Genomic DNA, 24569 nt, shown 5'->3' with positions numbered 1-24569 from the left:
AATAAAGATGTGTGGGTGAGGGGAGGGCCGAAGGCTGGGAGCCTGGGGGACCAGAAGGATCGCAGCACCTGCAACAGTAGCAGAGAGGTCAGAAACAGGGAAGAGGCAAGGGAACAGACCATGGCTTCTGTCCTGGACACAACAGGCCTGAGGTGCCCATGGGACAGTCAGTTCTAGCTGTTCACAAGGGAACTGGAGACATGGGCCCGGAGCTCAGGAGAGAGAGGAGGGTGGGAGGCTGAGATCGGGGAACCATTGGCCTACAGAGGAGCATGAGATGAGAGAGAGAGAGAGAGAGAGAGAGAGAGAGAGAGAGAGAGAGAGAGAGAGAGAGAGAGAGAGAGAGAGAGAAATAGAGAGACAGAGGGAGGAAGGGAGAGAGAGAGACAGACGGACAGACAGAGACATAGAGAGACAGAGGGATCCAAGGAGAGAGACAGAGACAGAGACAGAGGGAGGGAGAGAGGGAGGGGGAGATAGAGAGATGGAGAAACAGAGACAGAGACAGAGAGACAGAGAATGGAAGGAAAGGAGCATCAGCTCAGGAGGGAGCCTTGGGGGCCCCCCTCCCAGTCCCACCATCAGGAACCGTAACAAGGCTGAAAGTTCAGGGGAGGAGCCTCACAGGGATCAGAGATGGAGGAAGGGTGGTATCTTGAGAAGGGGAGGGTGATCAGTAGGATCCAAGGACAGAGGCCTTTAGAACACCGAAGGGCAGGAGATCGGGCAAGCGAGAGATGACCAGTGATGCTGGTGAAAGTCAGTCACTTCACCTGGCCAGCCTCTCTTTCCTCTTCTGTAAAATGGTGGGCAGTAGTGCTTCCCTGACAAGGTCACTGTTGGGTCAAATGGGATACGGCCCGTCGAGGTCCGGCTAAGCTCAGAGCATCCTCTAAATTCGAGCTGTAGTTTCCCATAGAGAAGCACAGGGACCATAGATTTGGAAGTGGAAAGGGCCAGCCCTTCAATTTACAGAAGAGGAAACTGAGGCCCAAGAGGGTCACTATCTTACCCAGCATGACAGAGAGAGCAAGTGAAGAGCCAGGCAGTGAGCCTGGGCCCTCCAGTGCCGAAGGGAGAGAGCTTCCATTGCATTCTGATGTCTTCCTAGTAAAGGGATAGAGAAAACCCAACAAATACAGAGAAGAAAAGAGGAAGAAGCAGAAGGGAAAAGAGATGGAGAGAGAAAGAACAAAGAAAAGAGGGTGAGTGAGATGGGCAGCACCGGGGGAACAGATGGAGCACAGAGAAATGGCTGGACAAGTATCCAGCAGAAGGACTCTGGAGATGGCCCTGCCTGTGTGAGGCCTGCGAGGGGGCTCTCGGCTGGGCAGGGGGTCATGTGGACTGGTGAATGAAGAGAAGTCAGACAGACCTGCTTCGAAGGGACTGAGCGGCCACAGGGACAGAGTGAGGCAGAGACAGGCCGACAGACAGACAGGCGGGAATGAACACGAGCAAGGGAGGGGTCAGCGAGCCGACTTCCCCAGAGGAGGGCACCCAACACACCACGCGTCATCTTTCGGGGGCAGAGGCCTGTTGTGTTCAGTAAAGAGGAACCTCATGAAATATTGAAGGGTGAGCACTCAAGTGTGTGCAGGAGCCGGCAGCTAAAAATATTTTGTGGTGAACCAGGCAAAGAGGAGGAGGAGGAGTGGGAGGGGCAGAGCCTTTTGGCCTTGGGCTCTTGGGGCTGCTGGCACTGCTGGGGCTGAGCAGTTGGGGCAGGGCCCCCTCCTGGCCCTCCCTCACGGGGTCTGTTCTCTGGTCTGCCCCTAAGCCAGACTTCTCCCCACCTCCAGCCCACCCGGGGCTGCTGCTCTGCAGACCCTCCCCTCCTCCCTGGGCTCCTGGTGCACCTTCCCCCAAGGGGCTGGGCCAGACGGGGGAGATGTCAGAGAAACGAGGCTGGCAGCTGCTCTGCTGACACGGAATACAGAGGTATTCTTAGCCGGGGTGAGAGACAGAAGGGAGAGGCAAACAGCCCGGGACATCACTCAGAGAATGACCAGGAGGAAATGCAAACACTGAGGGCTGGCTGGCTGGACGATGCAATCCAGGGGCTGTTGCCACATTCCAGGGTGCGACCAGCAGGCCGGCTATGGAAGAAGCCACAGCCACCTGGCCGGCCCTGGGAGGCTGACTCCAGGCCTCCACCCTCACCATTGCTCTGCTCCTGTCAGAGGCATCTCCCTCCAGGCTCCCGCCGCGATTGCCCCGGTTCTGCTTCTTGTGGGTATCCAAGCTCTACCGCTCTGGAGGCCAGCCCCCCACGGGTGGCCCTGCTCCTCACTACCCCCCCCCACTTTACACTGAAAACTAGCCAGAAACAGTAAGCGCTGCCCAAAGCTGGGGTGAGGCCCCTTCCAAACTGCAGCAATGCAGGCCTGAGAGTGCCCACTGAGCCAAGCTCATCTCTGCCAGCTGCACCTTGGATAGCATCCGCTCCTCTCTGGCTTCAAAGCTGCCAGCAGCTGGGATGGAGCAATTCCCCTCCCTGTCTGTCTGTCCGTCTGTCTGTCTAAATACTCCCCTATGCAGAGAATTATCCTACATAACAAACCAGACCTGTTCCCTGCCTCTGGCAGTGTATGCCACACTACACACCCACAGGCCCCCATCTCTGCCAAGAAAAAAGGAAGAGGCACTTTCTCAAGCCTTCCCAAACCCAGCCTTGTCTGGGTCTTCAGGATGCTTTTCCTTTCTTTAATAAAGAACCCAGCACATCTGTTGAGCATCATCTCCAATGCGTCTGGCCAGCTCAGAGCTGGGGTTTGCTGAGCATCTCCCCCTCCCTCCCGGGGTGCCCTTTCCTCTGCCTGAGGCAGGGTGTCTGGGGCCCAGGACAGGGCCTCGCTCCTGTTCCTCAGGGGCTCCCACTGTGTCCCCAGCTTGACCACAGGCCCCAGGGGGCAGCCCAAGCAGGACCTTGCGTTTCCTGGAGGCTCCCATGGAATCAATAAATAAAAACTTAATAGAACAAGCAAGGCAACGATCCCCCCAACTCCCCCCGATGGCCAGTAAGGGCCTCTTCTGAGAGTGGGGGAAGCTGAGGCAGAGGAGGGGAGAGGGTCACCCCAGGGCATGCAGCCAACAGGGCTGGCTCAGGAAGCAAAGCCAGCCCTACTCACCTCGATGCGGCCCGTGTCTGGCTGGAAGCCTCGGGCTGGGTCCTCTGTGGTGACCCGACACTGGATGGCACAACCATTAATTCGGATGTTCTCTTGCCGAAGGCCCAAATCAGGCAGGCTCCGGCCCTCGGCTATATGGATCTGGGCATGGACGAGGTCTACGCTGCAAGAAAGGGAGGCAGAGTGAGCTCCAACTGCGGAATGAGCCCATTCGGGGGACAGAGAGGCAAGAGGGTGCAGCCCAGTCAAGGGGCACCACAGAGATGAGAAGAGATCCCTGGAGACAAACCAGCCCCATCCTCTCATTTTACAAATGAGAAAACTGAGGCCTAGAGACAGGAAATGACTGGCCCAAGGCCAAGCAGCTAGTCAGCAACAGAACCAGAAGCTGGGAAGGGGATGAGATGTGTCCGGGCATCACTGATCCCTGCTTGCTGCCCCATGGCACTGACCGTGGCTCCTCAGCAGCCGTTGGCACCCTCCCATCCCCCCTCCCCGCCGTCTCCTGCCTCAGGGGAGTCAAACAAACTCACTTGGTGATCTCCTCAGTGACTGTGTGCTCCACTTGTAGTCGAGAATTAACCTCAATGAAATAGTGTTTCCCGTACTTGTCTATGAGGAACTCCACGGTGCCTGCATTCTCATAGCCCACCTGTGGGAGGAGCTGAGTGAGGGCGTGGGCAGGCCACCAGAGGAGGCAGGAGATGGGCAGAAGCCCAGTGCCCCTCTCTTCTGCCCCAACACCGGGCTGTCGCTGAGGCATTCTGGGCACATGCCCCAGGTCCCTGAGGGGACAGAAGCTCAGCTGCCTGGGGCCTCTGAGGACTGCGGGGCCTCACTGGGCCTTCTTAGAGGACATATCCTGCCTTTTTCAACCCAGGGTTAAACTGAAGCCTGGCAGCGAATGCTGCCGAATTGGGGCAGCTGGTGGGACTCGTGGGGGTGGGGATGGGGGCCAGGGAAGCTTCAGGAGGAGAAGAGAAAGGGGGGGAAGAGGAGGGGGAGGAAGGGGGGAGGGGAAGAGAGGGAAAGGGAGGGGGAAGGGAGGGGAGGGGGAAGAAGAGCAGCAGCAGCAACAGCTGAGGACCCTCTTGGCTCTCTCTGGAATTCTGCTGCGATGCATTGTTGATGGCCCCAAAGCCAGAAGAACCCAAGTGTCCTTCTCCTGTCACCTCCATGAGGCCCCCCACCCCCTCCCCCTCCTCCCCCTCCTCCCAGGATCCCCCACCCTGGAGTGTTGGCCCGGCCCCCAGCTCCACACCTGCTTGGCCAACTTGACCGAATCGCTGGTCAGGCGGCTCTGAAGTTGTGGGTCCAAATGGGCAGCGGGAGCAATCTCCACCACCTTCTGGTGCCTCCTCTGGATGGAGCAGTCCCGCTCATAGAGATGCAGAACATTCCCAAACTGGTCCCCTGGGGGCGGCAGGGGCCTGGGCTCACTGTCCCCGGTCTGTAACATCCCCCCGCGGTGCCCTCAGCCCCCCACCCCTCGCCCTGTAGGGAAGGGATGACAGGGAAACCCAGGGGGGCCGCTACTCTGGAGTTAGAGGGCAGTGCCCGGGGAAGGGGCACTCACCCAGAATCTGCACTTCAATGTGACGCGGCTTCTCAATGAATTTTTCCACAAAGAGCGTCCCATTGCCAAAGGCAGCCAGGGCCTCGGAATAAGCCCGGTTAAAATTCTCCTCTACCTCCTGGGGTGTGGGAACAAAGCAGAGGCTGGCCCCCTAGTTCTAGACCTCCCCTCCCATCCCATCCCACTTCCCTTCCTTTGGGGTTTGCCCCCAGCATTCTGCTCCTGGCATTCCACACCTTCTGAGCCAGGGCTGTTGGGGGGGGCCACTCTTACCCCCAATTCTGCTCCCGGCCCCCAACTCTTGCTTACCTCAAAGCTGTGCACAACCCTCATGCCTCGCCCCCCGCCCCCATAGGCAGCTTTGAAGATAATTGGGAGGCCATAGGTGTTGGAGAATTCATGAGCCTCGGGCAGGGAAGAGATGGGGGTGTCTGTGCCCGGAACCACTGGGACTCCTGTTGGGAGACAGGCGCACGGAACCTCTGCAGTAGCAAGGCTGGGACGCCCCCGGCCCAGCCCCCCCAGCTCAGGTCCCCCACACCTCGTACCTGCAGCAATGGCAATGGCCCTGGCCTCCACCTTGTCCCCCATCTTGCGTACCACTTCCGGGCTGGGACCAATGAACTTGATCCCTGCATCCTGGCAGGCCTGAGCAAAGTCGGCCCTCTCGGACAAGAAGCCGTATCCAGGGTGGATGGCATCGACACCGTTCTCCTGCCCAGGGAAGGCAGCAGTTAAAGGGGAGCAGGCAGGCCCCTTTGCTGCGCTCCCTGAGGCCGCTCTGGGCCCTCCCAGCCCCGCTCACCTTGGCCACTTTGATGATGTCAGAGATGTCCAGGTAGGCCTGCACCGGGGTTAGGCCCCGTCCAATGAGGTAAGCCTCATCAGCCTTCTGCCGGTGCATCTGCCCCGTGTCCTGTTCTGAGTACACAGCCACGGTGCGGATGCCGAGCTCTGCACAGGCCCGGAATACCCGGATGGCTATCTCACCTGGGAAGGGCAGTAAACAAATACTGAGGTTCTGTCCTGGCACAGGCAGGAGATTCGAGGGAAAGCATCTAGACAAGCTGTGGGGCACAAGAGGGAAGGGGAGCCGGGATTACTGGGCCCTCTCCCAGTCAGGCGTGGCCAGTGAGAGAGGGGGAGGCTGGCCTGGGAAGGGGGGCTGGGCTCTTTCCCTCACCTCTGTTGGCCACCATGACTTTCTTGATGGGCTTGTAATGGAAACGGCTACTTGTGGTGCTATAGGTGCGTCGGACACTCAGGAGCCTGAGGCCCCCATGGGCCAAGCGGAACCGCCACATCTACAGAGAAAGAGAGAACACAGTTAGAGCAGTCACACTTGTGCCTGTTCTCTCAGGAAGACTGAGAGGAAGGTGGTGAGAGGCTCCTTCTCAACCCTCCGCCACGCTAAAGAGTAAACATAACTGGGAGCAGCTGGTGGTGCAGTGGATAAAGCACCGGCCCTGGATTCAGGAGGACCTGAGTTCAAGTCTGGCCTCAGACACTTGACACTTACTAGCTGTGTGACCCTGGGCAAGTCACTTAACCCTCATAGCCCCACAAAAAAAAAATAAACTAATTACAAACAAACAACAACAACAACAACAAAAACCACCATAATGTCCTGCTCCCTTCCCTGCCGTACCCATCTGCCCTGTGCCCGTGGATGGTCTGATGGCCTGCCAGACCAGAGGCCCTCAACTGGGCCCAAGAAGGGTCTTTAAGGCAAGCCCCAAGCCTGGGGCTGTTCTCGATATTCTAGGAAGAGGGTGAAGAAGCTGAGAACAGCCAGGCCCCTTCCCTTGGGCTCTGGCCAAGGATCACGGAGGGTGACAAAGATCCAGCCAACCTGCCCTGGTGTCAGGCCAGGCCGCAACAAGGGACGTCCATCCCAGCAGCGGCAGTGAGGGCCGGATATTGGCCGCAGCAGGGGTGGCTCAGGCAACAATGGCGGCCGCTCTCAAAGGGTTCAAATCCGAGCTCAGCTAGTTCTCTCCCGAAGCGTGCCTGGACGCCCTCTGACCTCTCTGGTGTCCTGCCTCCCATGTCCCAGGATCTCCCCACAAGGGCATCCTCCTCCTCTCAGAATCACTGCTCTCAGTGCCAGGCTCAGCCTGAGGATGCAGAGAAACTCCAGCAGCTCACATCTGAGGGGCAAAGGGCTCTTCACAGACAAGACCCCTGGAGCAGAGGGTGAAGTGGACAGGATCTCCAGGGAAGGGAGCCAAAGGCAGGAACCCAAGAGTCACTGAGACTTCGAGGAAGGGGGGGCCTTGAAGGCTGACTGCCTCACCCCCCCTTCACTGCAACGGGGCCCCCTCCCACAGCCCCCGAGACAGAGGGCACGACAGACACGAAGCCTGAGGAGGAGCTGAGGACCCTGCAGATGGGTAAGAGAACTGGGCGACCCTGGGCCCAGGCCTGCCCTGCCTTCTCCGGGAGGCTGATGACTCCACAAACACCAGGAAGGTGAAGTCACTTTGGCCGCACATGATGCCTCTGACCCTGGTTTGGCCTCTGCCTGGGGAAGAGGAAGGGGAAGGGGAGGGGGGAGGGGGAGGGGAGGAGAAGGAGGGGAGAGGGGAAGGGAGGCTTCCATACCCATCACAGCCCCACTGTGCCTTTGTGTCCCATCACACTGGGGAGGGAATGTTCTAGAGAGTAAACTGTCCCTTGCCTAGCGGGTGTGTGTGTGTGTGTGTGTGTGTGTGTGTGTGTGTGTGTGTGTGTGTGTGTGTGTGCGCCCAGTTGTTTTCAGCTGTGTCTGACCCTCCGTGACTCTGTCTGGAGTTTCTGGGCAGAGACCCTGGAGTACTTTGCTGTTTCCTTCTCTAGATCATTTTACAGATGAGGGAAGTGAGGCCAACAGAGTGAAGAGATTTGCCCGGGGTCCCACTGCCAGGAAGGGTCTGAGGACAGATTTGAACTCAGGGAGATGAGTCTTTCTGCCTCCGGGCCTGGCACTCTGTGCACTGTGGTGCCCCCTAGCCGCCCCTAGAGGAGCAGATTCGTACCTCAGGTCCTGGCTCTACAGGGGGAGGAGCTCTCCCTGGAGGTCTGGGGAGCGGGTTCCAGTGTTGGCGCAATGGTGCTGGTGGCTCCTAGTGGGGATGGCCGGCTGCCAGCCAAGCAGATCAGTATTTGGACTTCACTCCTCTGCCAGACACTCCTCCTCTAAGCCCTCTCCCAAATGGGGCAAAGGGCACCAAAAGTGGGGTCAGTGGAAGCTTCTGGGTCCAGGGGTGAAAGGGGAAAGATGCTTCTGTTAGCTCTGAGTAAGTCTATGAGGTGCTGTCCTGGGTCCCTTGGAGCACACTGGGGTGTGGATAAGTGATCCCACCACGGACAGGTTTTGTGACCTTGGCTTAGTCATTGGTAATTAGCAGCCCGGGCCACCCCCCACCCCTGCCCCACTTGGGCTGTCTGGGATCCCAAGAGCAGCCATCGTCCAGTCAGGCAAGCTTGTGGAACACAATTGCACCGGAGTGGCCTTTCCTAAGGGATCCTGTGTAATGAATTTCCTTTTTCTGGCTTTCTCAAATTTGTCCAACGCATGAGTGACTCCCTGAGGTCGGAAAGCAGAGCGAGTGGAGACACTGACCCAGGCCTACCTGAGACAAACAAAGCCTGGCTTGGAAGCCTGGACAGACGGGAGGCCCTCGAGTGGGAGCTGCTGAGACAGGGACAGAACCAGGCTGGCCCCACTGGGGCCAAGGCAGCCCAGTACGGCCGAGCCAAGGGCAGAGCCAAGGGCAGCGTCAGAGCTTGGCTTCATCCAGGAGCTTGGGCAGGGCAGGGAGAATGGTGCACCCCAGTTATCACCTGCTCCCCGATAGGCAGAGCTGCAGGGACCAAGAGGCAGCTCTGCCTGCCTCCCTCCATACAATTGGCAGTGATGTGAGATGGATTCATCAAGACCCACTGTGTACGACCCACAAACCCTCAGCAGGCTCACGGCTGGGGAGTTAAGAGGGAGCCTGGCTGTTACCGAACCCCCTACTCATCCCAAACCACATGCACACACACATATCCTCCCCCTCCCACAGTCACACTCACACCTACACACACTCACACATACCACATGCACACACACACACACACACACATCCTCCCCCTCTCACACTCACACTACACACACACTCAGTCACACCACACACTCACATGTGCTCATGCACACTCACACAATACACTCACACACCACACATCCCCCCTCATACCACACACATGCATGCGTGTGCACACGTGCGCACACACACACGCTCTCTCACACAGATACTCTCAGCAGGGCCAGCCCAGTGTGGAAATATTTTTGAATGATAAACCAAATTTTGGGGGGCTAATCTGACTGGGGTACTTAATCTGGGGACTTTTGACTAACTGTGCTATCTGACTGCGTTTAATTTAATATGGGCTTAACATGGGCCGTATATAAAGTTCCACCACACTGCTCCCCTCCCAAATTGATAAGCAAAATATTAAGAAGCCTCTCAACTAAATAATCAAAGCAGAGTTTATTTATGAGATGCTATTGAAAATTAAGAATACAGGGAAATAAAATGTACAACCCGACTGCATTCCTGCGGTCTCTTTCCACTGTGTCTCTTTCTCACCTGCTGGCTTCGAACTTCTTGAATACAATAAGGGCCTTAGCTGCCTCCGGCCTCAGGGCACGTTACACTTTCCCTGGTTTGTAATAAGGCCTGTAACCTTTTTAATACAATAAGGGCCTGGGGCAGCTAGGCGGTGCAGTGGATACAGCACTGGCCCTGAGTTCAAATCTGACCTCAGTCACTTAACACTTACTAGCTGTGTGACCCTGGGCAAGTCACTTAACCCCAACTGCCTCACTAAAAAAAAAAAATGTAAATAAAATAAGGGCCAACCAAATCCCCCGCCCCCGTCCTTGTCCGTGCGCCCCTCTAATCTCGTCAGCTGCCCCCTTGCTGTCTACCTCCCAGGTCTATATATACCTTTCTTATCTCCACTCGAATCTCCGGGCTTCCTGCGCCTCCACAGACCAAGCTAATCTGCCAGTCAGGGCTGCGACTGGGGCTGGGGGGATGCTCCAGCATCACGTGCCTCACCAGAGCCCAGCCTGGACAAGCCTGGTATCTCTCGGATCCCTCCGCTCAAGTTGGAGGGAGCTGGGGGATTTTCCCCCCAGCTGTCTGACCTGGCATCTTGTACAGCCCATGGGTTTTTCGGCTCAGCTGAGGCTGAGGAGGAGGGGGAGACCCTGAGGGCCTAAGGCTTTCTAATCTCAGCCTAAAGGCAGGGTCCCCAAATCAAAATAAATTTCCACACCAGCCATCTACACTAGCACACCCCAACTGAGGCTGAAGGCTCACAAGAGAGAGTCCAGCATCATGCACTTGCTCCCACTGGGCCTCAGCCCTTGCACATTTAGTAATATTGTACAAAGAAAGGGCTGATAGGTTTGAAGGAGATGAAAGGGGGCCCAGTCCCAGGCTGGACGAAGGGAAACATAAATATTTACCTAAAGAACAAGGCACAGACCTCCCCCCCCATGGGTAACCTTGCACATGCCCTGTTCCATGGCACCAACAAGGACCAGTTTCACAAAGCACTCACCCTGCCAAGGACTGGGCGCTCGGACTGAGGTAATGGAGCTGCCTCTGCCTGGGAGGGAGGCTGGGGGCCAGGGGCATACTGGGGCTCACCCACTGGGAGCTCCTGACCTGCCTGAGGTCACTGGTCCCAGAGTACAAAGTCCCACTGCCAGGTGGACAGTGAAAGTCTGGGCCGTGGCCAAGAGTAAAACCAGGAGCCTCCCCCTGGGGCATCTGGAGCTAACTGCCCAGGCCAAAGCCCTCGAGGGGGCAAGGAGAACGGCAGGGGGACAGTCCCAGAGCGGGCCAGAGGCAGAACAGAGCCTGGCCTGAAGGAGGAAACCCAGAGCAGACTGCAGTGGGGAAGGAAAACATCTAACATGTGGGGCACTGGCAGAACCTGGGAGGGGACCAGCTGGTACCTAAAAGCAGCCCCCCCAAGTCAGGAGCCTGTTGGGCCAGGCCCCCCAACATCTGCCTCCCTTCTTCCGGCAAGGGGCTGGTGTGGATCCTCGGAAAACCTTGAGGGAAAACTGCCCAAAGTTACTCAGAACTTCCAGGAACAGGGGGCAGCTAGGTGGTGCAGTGGTTAGAGCACTGGCCCTGGAGTCAGGAGGACCTGAGTTCAAATACAGCCTCAGACACTTGACACTTACTAGCTGTGTGACCCTAGGCAAGTCACTTCACCCTCATTGCCCCACAAAAAAAAAAAAAAAAAAGAATTTGGGGAAACAAAGCCAGAACACCTTAGCCTCCTCCCTGGACTTTTTTGCCTGCTTCCAGGAAAAGCAGAGTCAGCCAAAAATAAAGTCCCACCTGTTTTAGAGACCAGGCAGCTCCCACTGCTGCCTTGAAGGCCCCAAGCACTAGGGATGAGTCTAAAGGTCATAGTCGAAGGAAGAAGAAAAGTACTGGGAGCCAGGGGACCTGGATTCAAAACTGGCTCCATCATTAATCTGTGTGACCTTGGACAAGTCACAAACCCTGGTCCAAAATGCCCTCATTCTCCTAATGCTCCAGGGCCCAAGTCTGTAAAGGACCAGGACTGCTTGATTAAACAGTAAAGGCAACCTCCATTCCCGTCACTTCCAAGGCAGAGCAGTCTTTCAGGTGGGGCAGTAGGGCCGGACTCTGAAGGAGGCGGGAGGGCTCCCAAGATGAGAACCTGGGAGAATCCCACCAAGGGTGGGGTGTGCTGCAGTCACTGAGTTTGGCTGCCGCCGGCTATCCCCACTGAGCTCTCTCTCCCCTGGGATAAGAAGACACGCTCACAACCCCAGGTAGAGCTCGGCAAAGATCTCTGATTGTGTGTCCCGGGAACTGGGCCACGTTTCACTGCTGGTGCCAGGGAGACAGCGCAGCAGCACTTTAGAAGGAGCAAAGAGGGGGCAGCTAGGTGGTGCATTGGATAGAGCACCGGCCCTGGAGTCAGGAGGACCTGAGTTCAAATCCAGCCTCAGACACTTGACACTTACTAGCTGTGTGACCCTGGGCAAGTCACTTAACCCTCATTGCCAAACCAAAAAAAAAAAAAAAAGAAGGTGCAAAGAGGCAACCCCATCCCTGCCATCTCCTTCAGCCTGACCTTGTTCTCTAGGGACCCAAAGGCCCCAAGTTCACTGCTGGGGGGGAGCTAACTCCAAGGGAGAGAGCCGGTCTAGGCTTCTCGTCTGAGACCTGGGCTGGGAGGCTATGCTGGCTCGCAGGGAGCGGCTGCGACGTCTGCTTCTCCCTCCTCCCACAGGGTGTGACGATGCCTGTGCCAGGAGGCAGGGAAGGCTTCGGAGAGCTCCAGGTTTGACATTGGATGATGTGGAAACCCTTCCCTGCACCCGACCCCCCGTAAATGACACACGCTGCACGTCTCCCTGTGCTGCCGTCAAGCCCAGATGCCCCCTCAGGAGGGAGCTTTAGCACAGACACTGAAGCCAGGATTACTCTGGGGGCTGGAGAAATGGGGCGTTTCCCGCTCCAAGGTTTGTGCTTTGGTTTTTCATCCTGAATGCCTCCTGGCCTTGAGCTGAAAGGGACAGCAAAGGCCATTCTGTCCAGCCCCTCACGTGAGAGTGGAGGGAACGGAAGTTGCCTAGGCTGGAGGCTAAGCTGGGGAGGCAGGATCTGAAGCCAGAACCTGGGAAGCCGAGTCCAGCGTTGTAACTGGAGCTTTGAAAGCCCAGTGGGGAGGGCAGCGGTCTGGGGCCCCGATCCTCACCCTGAGATGTCCACAAGTGTGAGGGAAGTGCGGGAAGAGAGGCTCTTCCCTCTGGCCTGAGAGATGGCTGGCAAATCACAAATGGAAAGAGACAGGCTCTGGGGAGGGACTCCAAGTTTAACTGAGGCAGGTCCACTGGGCAGACTGAAGCACAGCCCAAGTCTAGCCCCAAGCCAGGCCCAAGCCTCGAGGGCAGGAGACACCAAGGAGAGGAAGACACTCTCTGCCTTCCGTGGGCCGGTTTATCTGCAGTCTAACAAAACCACTGAGTAAGTGGAGAGGGAACCGGAGAGGTCACAGCAGAGGAAGACATTCAAGGGGACAGAGAAGCAGCAGAAAAGGGGGGAAAGGAGCAGAGGTGACCCCTGACTGGCTCTAGCTCACAGCTCCCTGGGACAACCGGCAAAGCCTGGCCTCTCTCCAGCCCTCCCCTGGGGGGCACCCCCCCACTCACAATCCCATCCATACAGACGTGTGTCTACAGAACTCAGCACGGCGCCTAACACAGAGCAGGCCCTTCCTAATCGCTGGCTGACTGATCACTGCCCTCGCCACCAATACCCGCAGTGGGTCGAGTGCCAGCACTCTGGATTAATGCTTCATTATGGGGCACCTCTCCTTGCCACGTCCCCTGTGACTGGCTGTGTCATCCCGACCAGAGACCAGGGGCAAGGCTGGAATCATCTCGTCCCTGGGGAGCCAGAGGAGAGGAGGCACCGACCAGCCTGAGCCAGGCCTCGCCAGGGGAGGGGGCATTTCAGGGCTAACACTGCCACCTAGTGCACAAAGAAGCAATGGCAGTTCCCCCGGCAGCTGCGGCTCGCCCCTCCCTCTGCCAGACAAGAAGGAAGTCGCCTGCCTGGGCATTTGTAGCTAAACCAGACTAAGTTCCACTCCTCACTGTACAGAGGGAGAAACTGAGACCCAGAAAGGGATCATTTTTTGCCCAGGGCCACAGAGAGGGAAGCACCAGAGCTCCCCATGTCACCCCCCAGTGGTCAGTCAGTTAACTGGCCCTGCTTTAAGTCTCCCCTTGGGGGCCGCCCACTGCTGCCTCCCTCCCCTGGCAGGCAGATGGACAGAATGAGTGAAACAGGAAACAGGAGGAGGGAGAAAGGACAGGAGCTTACACAGGGGCCTTGGCCTTGCCTAGAAGGGGCCACCTTGTTATCAGAGAGTGGGAGGGGACTGAGAGGGGAAAGAGGGCACTCAGCACATGCCCTCGGCTAGAAGGCAAGGGAGAGCCCGCCAGGGGAGGGGGGAGGGGATGGTCAGGAAGGACCTTTGGGGAAAGGGGTTAGGGAGTCAGTAGGCCAGGAAGCCCAGCAGCAGCTGGGCCAAGAGGCTGATTCACCTCTAGGCCTTTAGGGCGGAGCTTCCATTCATGCACCAGCTGGACCAAAAGGTCTCGGAGGTCCCCCCAACTCTTAGATGCTCCTCGATCGGCTGCTGGAGCTGGATGGGCCTGTCTAGGAATACGGGGCTCACAGGCCTGCTGGCCTCTGCGCTCAGTAACACAGCTTGGGATGCTTAAATAGGGCTCTCTCCTGGCTGAGGAGCCCAAGTCTGGTCCAGATCCCAGCTCGGCAGCGGCTGGAGGCCTTCTGCTCTTGTCTCTGCCCTGCAAGAACACTGAGGAAGTCTTTCCTGTGGGCCCACAGCAGACTGGGGAGCTTCATTTCCTACCCCAACCACTCACCCTAGAGAGTCCCAGTAGATCCCAGGGGCAGCTAGGAGGCACGAGGCAGGAAAGTGGTGCGGCGGATGGAGCGCAGGCCTGGACAACCTGAGCCAAGGAAGACTGAAGTTAGCTGTTAAGGAAAAGCCTGGCTGGACAGACAGAGTGGGAAGGAGGCAGCGCGGCCTCCTGAGAGTCCGGCTCCAACTGAAAGGTCCCTTCCCAGGCCCAGGCCCTGGGACTCCTGGGGCGAGGGGGGGGGGAGCATCTGGGGCAACCGGCTTGAGCTGCACACATTTAGCAACTGAGAATGGTTGTTCCACACATCATTTCTTTGTGCAAAATCCTATCTTCAACTTCTTTGGCAAAAGAGACTATTTGAGGAGTAGAAAGATTCAGAAAGAAAGGGCTTCCTTGGGGCAGCTAGGTGGCGCAGTGAATAGAGCACTGGCCCTGGAGTCAGGAGGACCTGAGTTCAAATCTGACCTCAGACACTTGACACTTACTAGTTGTGTGACCCTGGGCAAGTCACTTAACCCTCATGGCCCTGCAAAAAAAAAAAAAAAAGGAGAGGTGGCCCCTGCCCCCATGGTGCTTACCTTTTAAGGCCATTTGGGGGCATAAATGGCAAGTCCAGAGAATGGCGGACGGCTCAGCAGTGGGAGAAGGGGACTGGCCCCAGAGCGGGAAGAAGTTAGCTTAAGAATGTATAGTGAGAAGCCTCACTTTCTCATACAGCCTAATCTTGGAACTGAATTTCCCACAGACTAGGCCAACAGCCCTCCTGGAACCCCAGGGAGCTGCTGGGTGGGTCCTTGTCCTAGGTGTGAGCTGCCTTTTCAGGCCTCGGGTTAGATCAGAAGAGCTGTGCACGCTGGCCACCAAATGTTTCTTTCCCCTTCCCAGGAAGAGGGCGCAGCTCACCCCACCCACTCCCCAGCAGGCCTGCCTTCAGTGAGATTCTACCAAGAAACCAACATCCCGAACATTGGAGTAAATTCTGAACTTTGATCAATGGGAAAACTTTGTTCTCTGGGCAAAATGTTTCTCAAAATGCTGAGTATGGGAGAAGAGCCTGTGGAAGCCTGGGCAGCCTCCCCAGGGCCCCACTGGCTTCCTCTCTGCTCTCACCTCGAGGCCCTTCAGTGTGGCCAGTCTGGAGATTTCTCTCCCAAGGCCTGTCCCACGAGTAACTAACCGTCAGAGAACCGGGGATCCGAGCCGCTGCCTTGTTAAGGCAGGCTAAAAGGAAATAACTGAGCAAACTGAGAGTCTGGTAGGTAGATTTTCCAAAGGCTATTTCCTTTCTTTAAACCAGCTGTGGCTCACTTCCCAATGCCACTGACTCATGCATTGGCTACCCTCCTCCGGCCACGTACTGCACATCTCATTGCCCCTGCCAATATCTCGATTTGCCCTTGTTTCTCCCATTCCTCCCAACAGCTAGTCAGAGACAGACCCCTTCCCTTACAGGTTTTCTGCTTTCTTGTTAAATACTCCTCACTTGCCCCTGCTTTACATCAAGTCAGTGCCAGGGCCAAGCGTGGGCCAAGCCAAGAGCTGAACAAACTTCTTTCCCAGGGTTGAGGCGTGCGACATTTCACGGACCGTCAGACTGGTTGAAGTCTTGGTTAGTTTTATGGAGCTGCCTTTTTCTCTTCCTTAAACAAGGAAGAGATCATTGACTAGGGGATAAGAAGGAATATATCTAGAAACGTAGTTAATATAATAAAGATAGATCCCTAAAATCTTTAAAGAAAGCAAATTCGAGAGTTATGATGGGAGGGAACCAAGATGGTGGGGCAGTAGGAAGTGCATTGAGCTCCCCACCCCACAGCTCCTCTGAACAGGTCCAAAAAAACACACCAGACTGAATGGCGACTGAAAAATCAAAGGAAAAACCACAGTACCCGGGTCAGCTGAGGCAAATAGACAGGGGCATTCAGACCCTGGGGATGAAGAGTGGCCAAGGGTGGGACAGATGGGGGAAGTATTCCTTTTGTAAAGACAAAGTCCACATCAGGACATAGAAGAGCCCCAAATCTGACATGGAAGAGCCGCAGATCCAGCACAGAGGGGCCGGGAATAGGGGCCGGAAGGCAGCCCTGTCATTCCCTTCCGGCTCCATGTCACGGACCCAAGCTGGACAGAGGAGAGGACCTGGGCCAGAAGTGGCCGATCAGGGGGAGGAGCAGTCTGGGCCCATCCTGTGCACTGAGCAAGGAGCGAGTTTGGAAGCCAGTGGGATTCAGGAGCAGAGCAAGACCACCTTTCGAGCCAAGTCCCACCTGAAGCTTGGGAATTCCAGCTTAAGAACCCCCAATTCTCCCCGCAAGGTGCGGGACTGAAAGGAAATACAGTCCATGTGGCCCTTTCCTCACAAGCCTCAGAACCTCATGGCCCAGTTTGGCGGATGAGAACACTCAGATTCAAAGCACGCCAAGTCCGGTCCAGGTCATGGAGTGCTCTCTCCACGACTCCCCCAGGAATCGGCAGCCACTGGGGACCGGGATGATGCTGAGGGTGCTGGCAATCGTCCGGCCCAGCTGAGCGTAGGCCTCTGCCTCTACCTCTCGTGCTCCACTCTCTGCTGGGAGGCGGGCAGGTGCCACAGACAGGTGAGAGATAACTGGGGCCCAAGACAAGGGCTCTGGATGAAGGGTTCTGACACTCCACGAGGCTCCTCCTACAGGGCTTTCCCCTCGGCCTGGAGGGGCATGAGCAGAGTCGGGATAAAAGGGCATCAAGCACTTTGGAGGAAGTGTTCACATGAAAGAGCCAAGGTGAACAGGGGGTTCCGGAGGAGGATGTGATGGGCATGGCCTGGGGTGGTGGGCTGGGAGTAGCAAGGGAAATTGCAGGATAGTTGCTATTGGCTGGCATCTAACCAGAATAAAAGGGGCGAAGAGTTAGGTTTTCAACCTGGGTTTAGAACACTTTAAAGGAATCAGCAAGTGGGAAATGCCCCACAGGCAGCCCCCAGTGCCACCTAGGACCTCTCAAAGGAAGCTTTGGATGGGCTGTATAATTCACTGCAGACAATCAGCTGTAACCAGATCAACAAGGTTATTATTAAGGGCTGTTTCCCCAGGGCAAAGGAGTCACTTCCTTTCCTGAGGGGAATCCTACTTGTTTGAAGCTACTCTTCTCTTCCAGCCTCTTCCCTAGCAAGTCTTTTAGAAGCTGTCACCTGACCCTTTCTCCCTTCACACCTTCTAGCCCAACTCCCACTTAAAATCCAGATGCTTCAGACTAATCTGAGTGTCAAAGGGAGGCTACGAAGGTTCCCTTGCCCCAAGAGACCCACAGTCAAATGGGGGACAGACAGAAGACTAAAGAAAATGAAAAAGCCTCAAGAATGATCATGCCTGGTAAAACATTCCGAGCTCACCCGACTGGGCTCGGAAGAATGTGACTGGGAGCATGCTGGGAAAGGCCTGCCTGGTAGGGACACAATCCACAAAGCTGCAGATGTCACGGGTGGGGGCTACGCACCGAAAATAACAACAACGTTCGGAACCCAGGCATCTGAGCCAGGACACAGAAGATGACAGAAGTCAGGGAGGACACAAACGACGGGTTCACATCATGCTGCCAATAAACGGGACCGGGAAGGGACACTACTAGTGCTCTGCCACTCGCTGGGTGACCCTGGGAAGTCACTTTTTTAAGGGCCTCAGTTTCTTTACTCATACAATGAGAGAGGCCGACAATCGGATGCTTTCTGAAGTGCTTTCCGATTCTCAATCCCATGACTCTGACATCATGGGAGACTCATGCATGGCACGGGCCCTGCCTTCGGGGACATTATAATCTCGCGTGAAACAAGTGTCCAACACCACCAGCCCCCATCTGTCCCTCTGCCCCACATTCCCAGGTCCCCACCCCACACCCCCCCCAGCTTCCTCCAGTTCTCCCGGGAGAAGCTGGTTCATGTGGAGATGGAGATAAAGGCAAAGCCTTTTGATCAGTTTCTCCTTCCCCAGAGTGAAAGAGAGCCAGAAGGAGGTGGTGGCTCTCTCTTTTTTTCCCCTCATGGGAGGGCAGCACCTCTCTCTGTTTAAGTCTGAGCCACACTGACAATCCAGACAGTTTGTCTGGCTTCCCAGCTGTCTCTGGCAAAGGGAGCCAGGCTCCGGGAATGAGCAACCCATAGTTCTCTTGGGCCACTAACCAGCCATGTAACACTGAGCAAGCCACAACCCCCTTTTCTGGACTGTGATTCTGGGAGACAAACAATCATTCTCCTTTGAGGAAAGCCTTCCGTAGGTTTCCTACCCAGGACTCACTGGATAACTGTACAACTAGTCACCATCGTAGGCCATATTGGGGTCAGGGGGCCACCGGCTTCCTGAGGAGGCTACAACATGGCTGTCTGGCTGACAGCTGATGGCTCACTCCTTTCCCAGGATAGCTGGGGTGCCCTCCTGAGCAGTCCCATGAAGACTCGAAATGCGCACCACCCGAAGAATCGTACAGAACTTTGGAGCGCCCCCCCCACCTCCATCTTCACTAACCTGGAGCCTTTAGAAATGCCAGCTAGAATTACTACAGTTATTAACCCCCCTTGGCATCTAGCTCTCTTCCCCCCCAGATCCTTCAATAAAGCAGTCTGTCTGTCCCAAACAGGCTTGGCCTCCCGGCTCTCCTGCCTCCTCGCCTCCAAAGATCCTGGAAGACGGCCAACTTCCAAGGGAGCCTGGGGAGTAGTAGCAGCCGGCGCCAGCCTGGTGCCAATGTGCCTGTGAAGCCTGGCCCCTTACCCCGGCAGGCAGGAAGAGTCCTCCGAGACGCCTCAAGGTGCCCAGGGCTGGCTTCCTGGGGGCCTCTCTCTGTTTTTAACTTGCTTCCCTTCAGGTTCAGCCCCTTTCAATGATTTCCCAGACATGGGAAGGCCTCCCTAGTCTCCAATTGAAGGGAGGAGAAAGTTGCTGCCCGTAATCCAATCTCAGGCCGAGGGTCAGGCCTTGAGCAAAGTCAGTTTCAAAGAGGAAAAAAAAAAAAAACAAAACCAGGTCAGGGGTGAGAGTGAGCTGGCAGAAGGGCCTTCAACAGTCATGGCCTAAAAGTCCTTCCCCTGGAAGACCATCGACTCTCCAATCAGAGTCTAAGGCTGCCAAGGAAGCAGGCCAGGAGGGGGTTGGGCAGGGCGGCCAGCTCGGGCGGGGAGAGCCACCATCTTTTCCCCAGCTTTGCGGGAGTCTTGTGTCTCTCTCCCCCTTCACCCCCTCTCTCTTCCTCCACCCCTCCCTCTCCTCCTCTTCTTCCTTCCCCTCCCCTCCCCTCTCCTCTCCCCCCCTTTAGAGTCAGAAGGCTGGAATTCTGAGGCGGGCTAGTGACACATCACCTGTTACTTCACCGTTATTTTAGCAAGCTAGGGGAGCCTAGGTGGTTACAATCAACAGGCATTTATGAAGCGCTTGCTCTGTGCTAGGCACTGGGAATACAGACAAGTGAGGCAGTACCTGTCCTCAGGGTGCTTACATTCATTCTACTAGGAGAAACAAAATGTTCCTGGATAAAGAAACACAGGCAATAGACAAGTAAGTACAAGGCCACTGGCGGGGAAGGGACCAACACTGGGAGAGATCCATCAGAAAATGTTTGAATTATGAAAGGAAAACTCATCCGCAGAGATAAATGGGCTCAATTTTCCTAAAGATTGAGGTAATAAGGGGGAAAAATCAGTCTCTGGCCAGCTCCTGAGCCTGCTGGAGGAACAACAGTTGGCCCAGAGTGTTATGCAGTTGTTTAATCTATCACAAAGAGAATTAGTCAAACAGGGATTCTCCCTGGCTCAGTTTTTCCCATACAAAGGTAACTTGGCTAAACCTTAATAGGTACAAACCCATTTTCACTGAGCATGGGTCTTGATTAAGGTCATGAGCCCTGAGAACAGCAGCAATTTTGATGTGGGTCTGTCATTCTTTCCCCACCAGAATAAAAGAAACCAGAAAAGCTGACACGAATTTCATTCCTGCCCACCAGGGAAACATCCCGAGGAGAGAGACTAAGAAATATGGCAGTTACATCACTACCCTCCCAATCACCTCATTGGTAACCTCAACTTGTCATCCTTGACTCCTCTCTGCTGCTCGTCTCTCAGATCCCGTTAGCTGCCAATGCAGCTCTCATTAACACCTCACACAGCCACCACCCAGCTCAGGCCTCTATCACATCACACCTGGGCGACATCTTTCTAATGGGCTTCTCCCCAATCCACACCATCCTCCACTCGGCTCTCAAACATAGGTCTAACCCCCAGGATCCAAGATAAAATTCTTTGTTTGGTATGTTGAACCCTTCACAATCAGGGTTCTTCCTAACTTTTCTTCTTCTTTCTTTCTTTCTTTTTTTTTTTTTTGGCGGGGCAATGAGGGTTAAGTGACTTGCCCAGAGCCACATAGCTAGTGTCAAGTGTCTGAGGCCAGATTTGAACTCAGGTCCTCCTGAATCCAAGGCCAGTGCTCTATCCACTGCGCCACCTAGCTGCCCCCTAACTTTTCAATAAACTTACATTCTATTCCCTTCCAGGTGAACTTTGGGCCTTTTCTTTCCCAGAGTCAAGTCTCCAACACAACTTCCCATTCACTTTCACCCCCCTTTCACTCAGTTCTGAGCGGGTAAGCACTCCCCTTTTCTTGCCTAAAGTCGAGCCTCCATGCCATTTCCCAACCATCTCCATACCTGTTGCCCCTGCTCAACCCCCACCCCTTTTTCCCCATGGATTTTCTGCCCTTAGACCAGAAGTTCCTTGAGGGTGGAGACTGTCTTGCGTGGTTGTGTGTAACTTGTTAAGTGCTTAATACATCTCTCCCTCCTCTCCTTCCACATGCTGAAATCCAGCCGAACTAGCACTTGCCATTCTTGGCATTTCCTAACCTTGTGTCTGCGCTGTTAGCCCTGTCCTTTGGGCCTGAAATGCCGTCCCTCCTTCCTCCCACCTTTTAGAATCCACAGCTTCCTTCAAGACTCAGATCAAAGCCCATTTTCCTCAGGAGGCTTCCCCTCCAAGGCCATCTTCCATCTACTCTGTTTGGTTGGCAACAGAGAAAAGGAGGGTCCCCTGCTTCCTCCTCCGAGACTGGTACAAAGAGGGAGGGAAGGAGAGACTCTGTGGAGGAGTTGTGAAGTATGTAATAGAGGAAAGGAAGGAGATGGAAAAAAGAAAAGTTCCCTGTGGATGGACTGAGAGGGAGATGCAGAGAGGGTGGGAGAAGAGCTGCGCTTCAGAAGAAAAGGAGGGGGAGTAGATCATTGAGAGTATTCCGAAGAGTAATACCCCCTAATTATTAGGAAGCATCCCTAGCTCTTTTGAGATTGGAAGTTTAGAAGCAAAGAGGAGAAATGGAGGCAAGGGAGATCAGGACCTATAGAAGAGTTGTTGGGTTCTAAGATCGGGGGGCCGGGAATCTCTGTGGGCTCCATGGATTCGGCAGCACATTTCAATAATGAGAGGGAAGGGGGCCCAGAGATGGGGGCCTGCCTGCTCTAGAGAAAAATAACAAGAACAACTGGACGGCCCTTCTATTGGCTCAGTATTTGTTTACCCATTTTTGTTCCCAACAGCAATTATTCTACATGAACCCTGGGAGTGAGGGGGGCGGCAGGTAGAGGAAAAAGAACTGAAATGTATCCTAAGATTTGATTGGTTTTCCCTCTTCAGTTAATTTCTAGAAACTGAGGACTCTGTGAAAGAAGGAAGGGGAATGCTTGACTGTGGAAGGCTCGACCAGAGGGAAGGGAGATGGATCTTGGTGACCCAACAGGCTTAACAGGATGGCTGAGCAAACACTTTCTCTCCCCTTCTCTCATGGCACCCCAGGGCCCTTCCCTCCCTAGCAGCCTAGAGGTTCTGAAAGAGTAGGCACTTTTCTCCATGGATCCCCAAGCACCTAAGAGCTAAAGAGAGGATACTGGGGAGAGGAGACTTGATATCTAATCACTAGAGGGAACTCTCTGTGCCAGAACTTCCTCTCCTCAACCTCAGGAGCTAAGGCCTAATTGATTTAAGACTTTAACATTTAAGACACTTAGGATTAAGTGACTTGCCCAGGGTCACAAAACCACTAAGTGGCAGAGGAAGTATTTGAACCTGGGTCTTTCTGACTTCAAAGCCAAGTCCTCTCTGAGACAATAAAAATAACGACTCAAATCCAAGCTTTAGAAGGTTACAAAGTACCCCAACCCACAAACACTAAAATCCCCACTGGGTTTTTTTCAATCTTAATAGTATTTTATTTTTTTCCAGTCACATGTAATTTTAACATTTGTTTTTTTTTAAGATTGCGAGTTCCAGGGGCAGCTAGATGGCACAGTGGTTAAAGCACCAGCTCTGGATTCAGGAGTACCTGAGTTCAAATCTGGCCTCAGACACTTGACACTTACTAGCTGTGTGACCCTGGGCAAGTCACTTAACCCCCATTGCCTGACCAAAACAAAACAAACAAAAAAAGATTTTGAGTTCCAAATTTTTCTCTCTCCCTCCCTTCCCTGCCCCCTCCCAAAGCCAGCAAACAATCTGATATAGGGTAAATATGTATAATCACATTAAACATATTTCCACCTTAGTCATGTTGTGAAAGAAGCATCAGAACAAAAGGGAAAACCACAAGGAAAAAAAACCCACACAAAAGAGGAAACAGTATGGTTCAATCTGCATTCAGATTCCACAGTTCTTTTTCTGGATGTGGAGAGCATTTTCCATCATGAGTCCTTTGGAATTGTCTTGGATCATTGTATTGCTGAAAAGAATTAAGTCTATTACAGTTGATCGCCACACAATGTTGCTGTTCCTGTGTACAATGTTCTCCTGGTTCTGCTCACTTCACTCAGCATCAGTTCACTTAAGTCTTTCTCCATGCTTTTCTGAAATCTACCTGCTCATCATTTCTTACAGCATAATAGTATTTATATACCATAATACATTCACATACCACAACTTGTTCAGCCATTCCCCAATGGATGGGCATCCCCTCAATTTCCAATTCTTTGCCATCACAAAAGAACTGCTATAAGTATTTTTTGTACCTGGGGGTCCTTTTCCCTTTTTTATGATCTCTTTGGGATATAGACCTAGTAGTGGTATTGCTGGGTCAAAGGTTATACAGTTTTATAGCCCTTTGGGCATAGTTCCAAATGACTTTCCAGATTGGTTGAATAAGTTCACAACCCCACCAACGATGCATTGGTGTTCTCATTTTCCCACAGCTTCTCCAACATTTATCATTTTCCTTTCTTTGTCATATTAGCCAATTGGATAGGTGTGAGATGGTACCTCCCCACTGTTAAATGAAAAAGCAGAGACTCAGGATGATTCAAACAGGGCTGGCTAGAGCTATTCTTGGAGCCCCAGGCTCCACTTGCAAGTCAATGACACTCCTGGGAAAACCAGAGGGCCCAGAAAAAGCAAGGAGGAGCCCAGTAGTCTAAGGCCCACAGGACAAACTGGCACAGGGACTGGCCTTGAGATTGCCTTGCTCAAAGGAGATGAGGGGGTGAAACAAAGAGGTAAGGTGAAGAGGTGATGAGGAGGGGAGGGGAGGGGAAGGGGAGAGGAGAGGAGATGTGGAGGTGAGATGAGGAAACTCCCACCCTTGAGCAATGAAGTCACCACCTCCTCTGCTACTTGGAGATGTGACTTTCTGGGGATCATACAACAGGTGTGGGCCACAAACTGGACTTGAATCAAGGTCATTGTGGCTTCAAGGCCAGCTCTTTGTCCATTATACAATTAGAGGCATTATCTGTGATTGTACCTGAAGCAGTGATAAAAGTTCTGCCTACATGGGCTTATTAATTGAGTTCTGTACCAAACAAAACAAGCGGTCACTTCATATAACAAAACAATTATCTCATTCAGTGGGAGGGGGAAGGATCTAACATGGCGAGGGAGCTGATAAGGAAAAGCAGGCACCAGGGGTGCTTGCTTAGGCTCAACTCCAGATCTCAGACTGGGCTCCGCAGCAATGATCACTTTGTGGCTGTGATGGGGCGTCATCCTGATGTGGGAAAGTGACGAGACTGTTCCTGTCCTCTGACCCAGTCTGCAGCAAACAGTCACCGCAGCGTTTCTGTAGGAGCAGAAAAAGTGGCACAAAGTAATCCCCATCACTGCAACCCCTTGTGGTGTGTCAATGGGAGGGATCTTACCGAAGGAACAACAAAAACAAGGAATTCAGAGCCATCTGCTAAGACGGCCCCTTGCCTGGATCATTTCGCCTGCTTTGTCTCCAGTGGCACTGGTCACTTTCATTCCTCGGGGTCTCAGCACCGTCCCTTCCCCAATTCCATAAACTCAGAGAGTAGCTGTGGCCGCCACCCCTCCAGGGTCACCTACACCACCTCACTCGTGGCCTGGCAAGCCTTGGCCCGCCCCCCCCTTCTCTACATGGGCCTT

The 24569-nt window shown here is 54.4% G+C and overlaps 1 protein-coding gene across 3 annotated transcripts in view; it reads right to left on the bottom strand.

Annotated features, from left to right (window-relative positions):
* PC (pyruvate carboxylase) overlaps nucleotides 1-24569 on the bottom strand; it is an 86913-nt gene that overhangs the window by 20577 nt on the left and 41767 nt on the right. Inside the window, exons 1-10 of one of the 3 annotated variants that reach the window (XM_043971282.1) lie at nucleotides 18934-19047; nucleotides 14192-14278; nucleotides 5891-6011; nucleotides 5513-5697; nucleotides 5256-5421; nucleotides 5017-5162; nucleotides 4708-4825; nucleotides 4393-4544; nucleotides 3665-3783; nucleotides 3132-3294 (exon numbers count right to left, since the gene is read on the bottom strand). In XM_043971282.1, coding sequence (XP_043827217.1) covers nucleotides 3132-3294; nucleotides 3665-3783; nucleotides 4393-4544; nucleotides 4708-4825; nucleotides 5017-5162; nucleotides 5256-5421; nucleotides 5513-5697; nucleotides 5891-6011 — 1170 coding nt within the window. In that variant the 5' untranslated portion in view covers nucleotides 14192-14278; nucleotides 18934-19047. Of the gene's footprint in view, nucleotides 1-3131; nucleotides 3295-3664; nucleotides 3784-4392; nucleotides 4545-4707; nucleotides 4826-5016; nucleotides 5163-5255; nucleotides 5422-5512; nucleotides 5698-5890; nucleotides 6012-14191; nucleotides 14279-18933; nucleotides 19087-24569 lie in introns of those variants that run through there. The other 2 variants (XM_043971281.1, XM_043971283.1) reach the window with 2 other exon arrangements.

Source organism: Dromiciops gliroides, chromosome 6 (genome assembly GCF_019393635.1).
Source record: "Dromiciops gliroides isolate mDroGli1 chromosome 6, mDroGli1.pri, whole genome shotgun sequence".
Lineage (NCBI taxonomy): Eukaryota > Metazoa > Chordata > Mammalia > Microbiotheria > Microbiotheriidae > Dromiciops > Dromiciops gliroides.
Note: the sequence above shows the minus strand (reverse complement) of the source record. Positions and strands in the feature narration are given on the sequence as shown.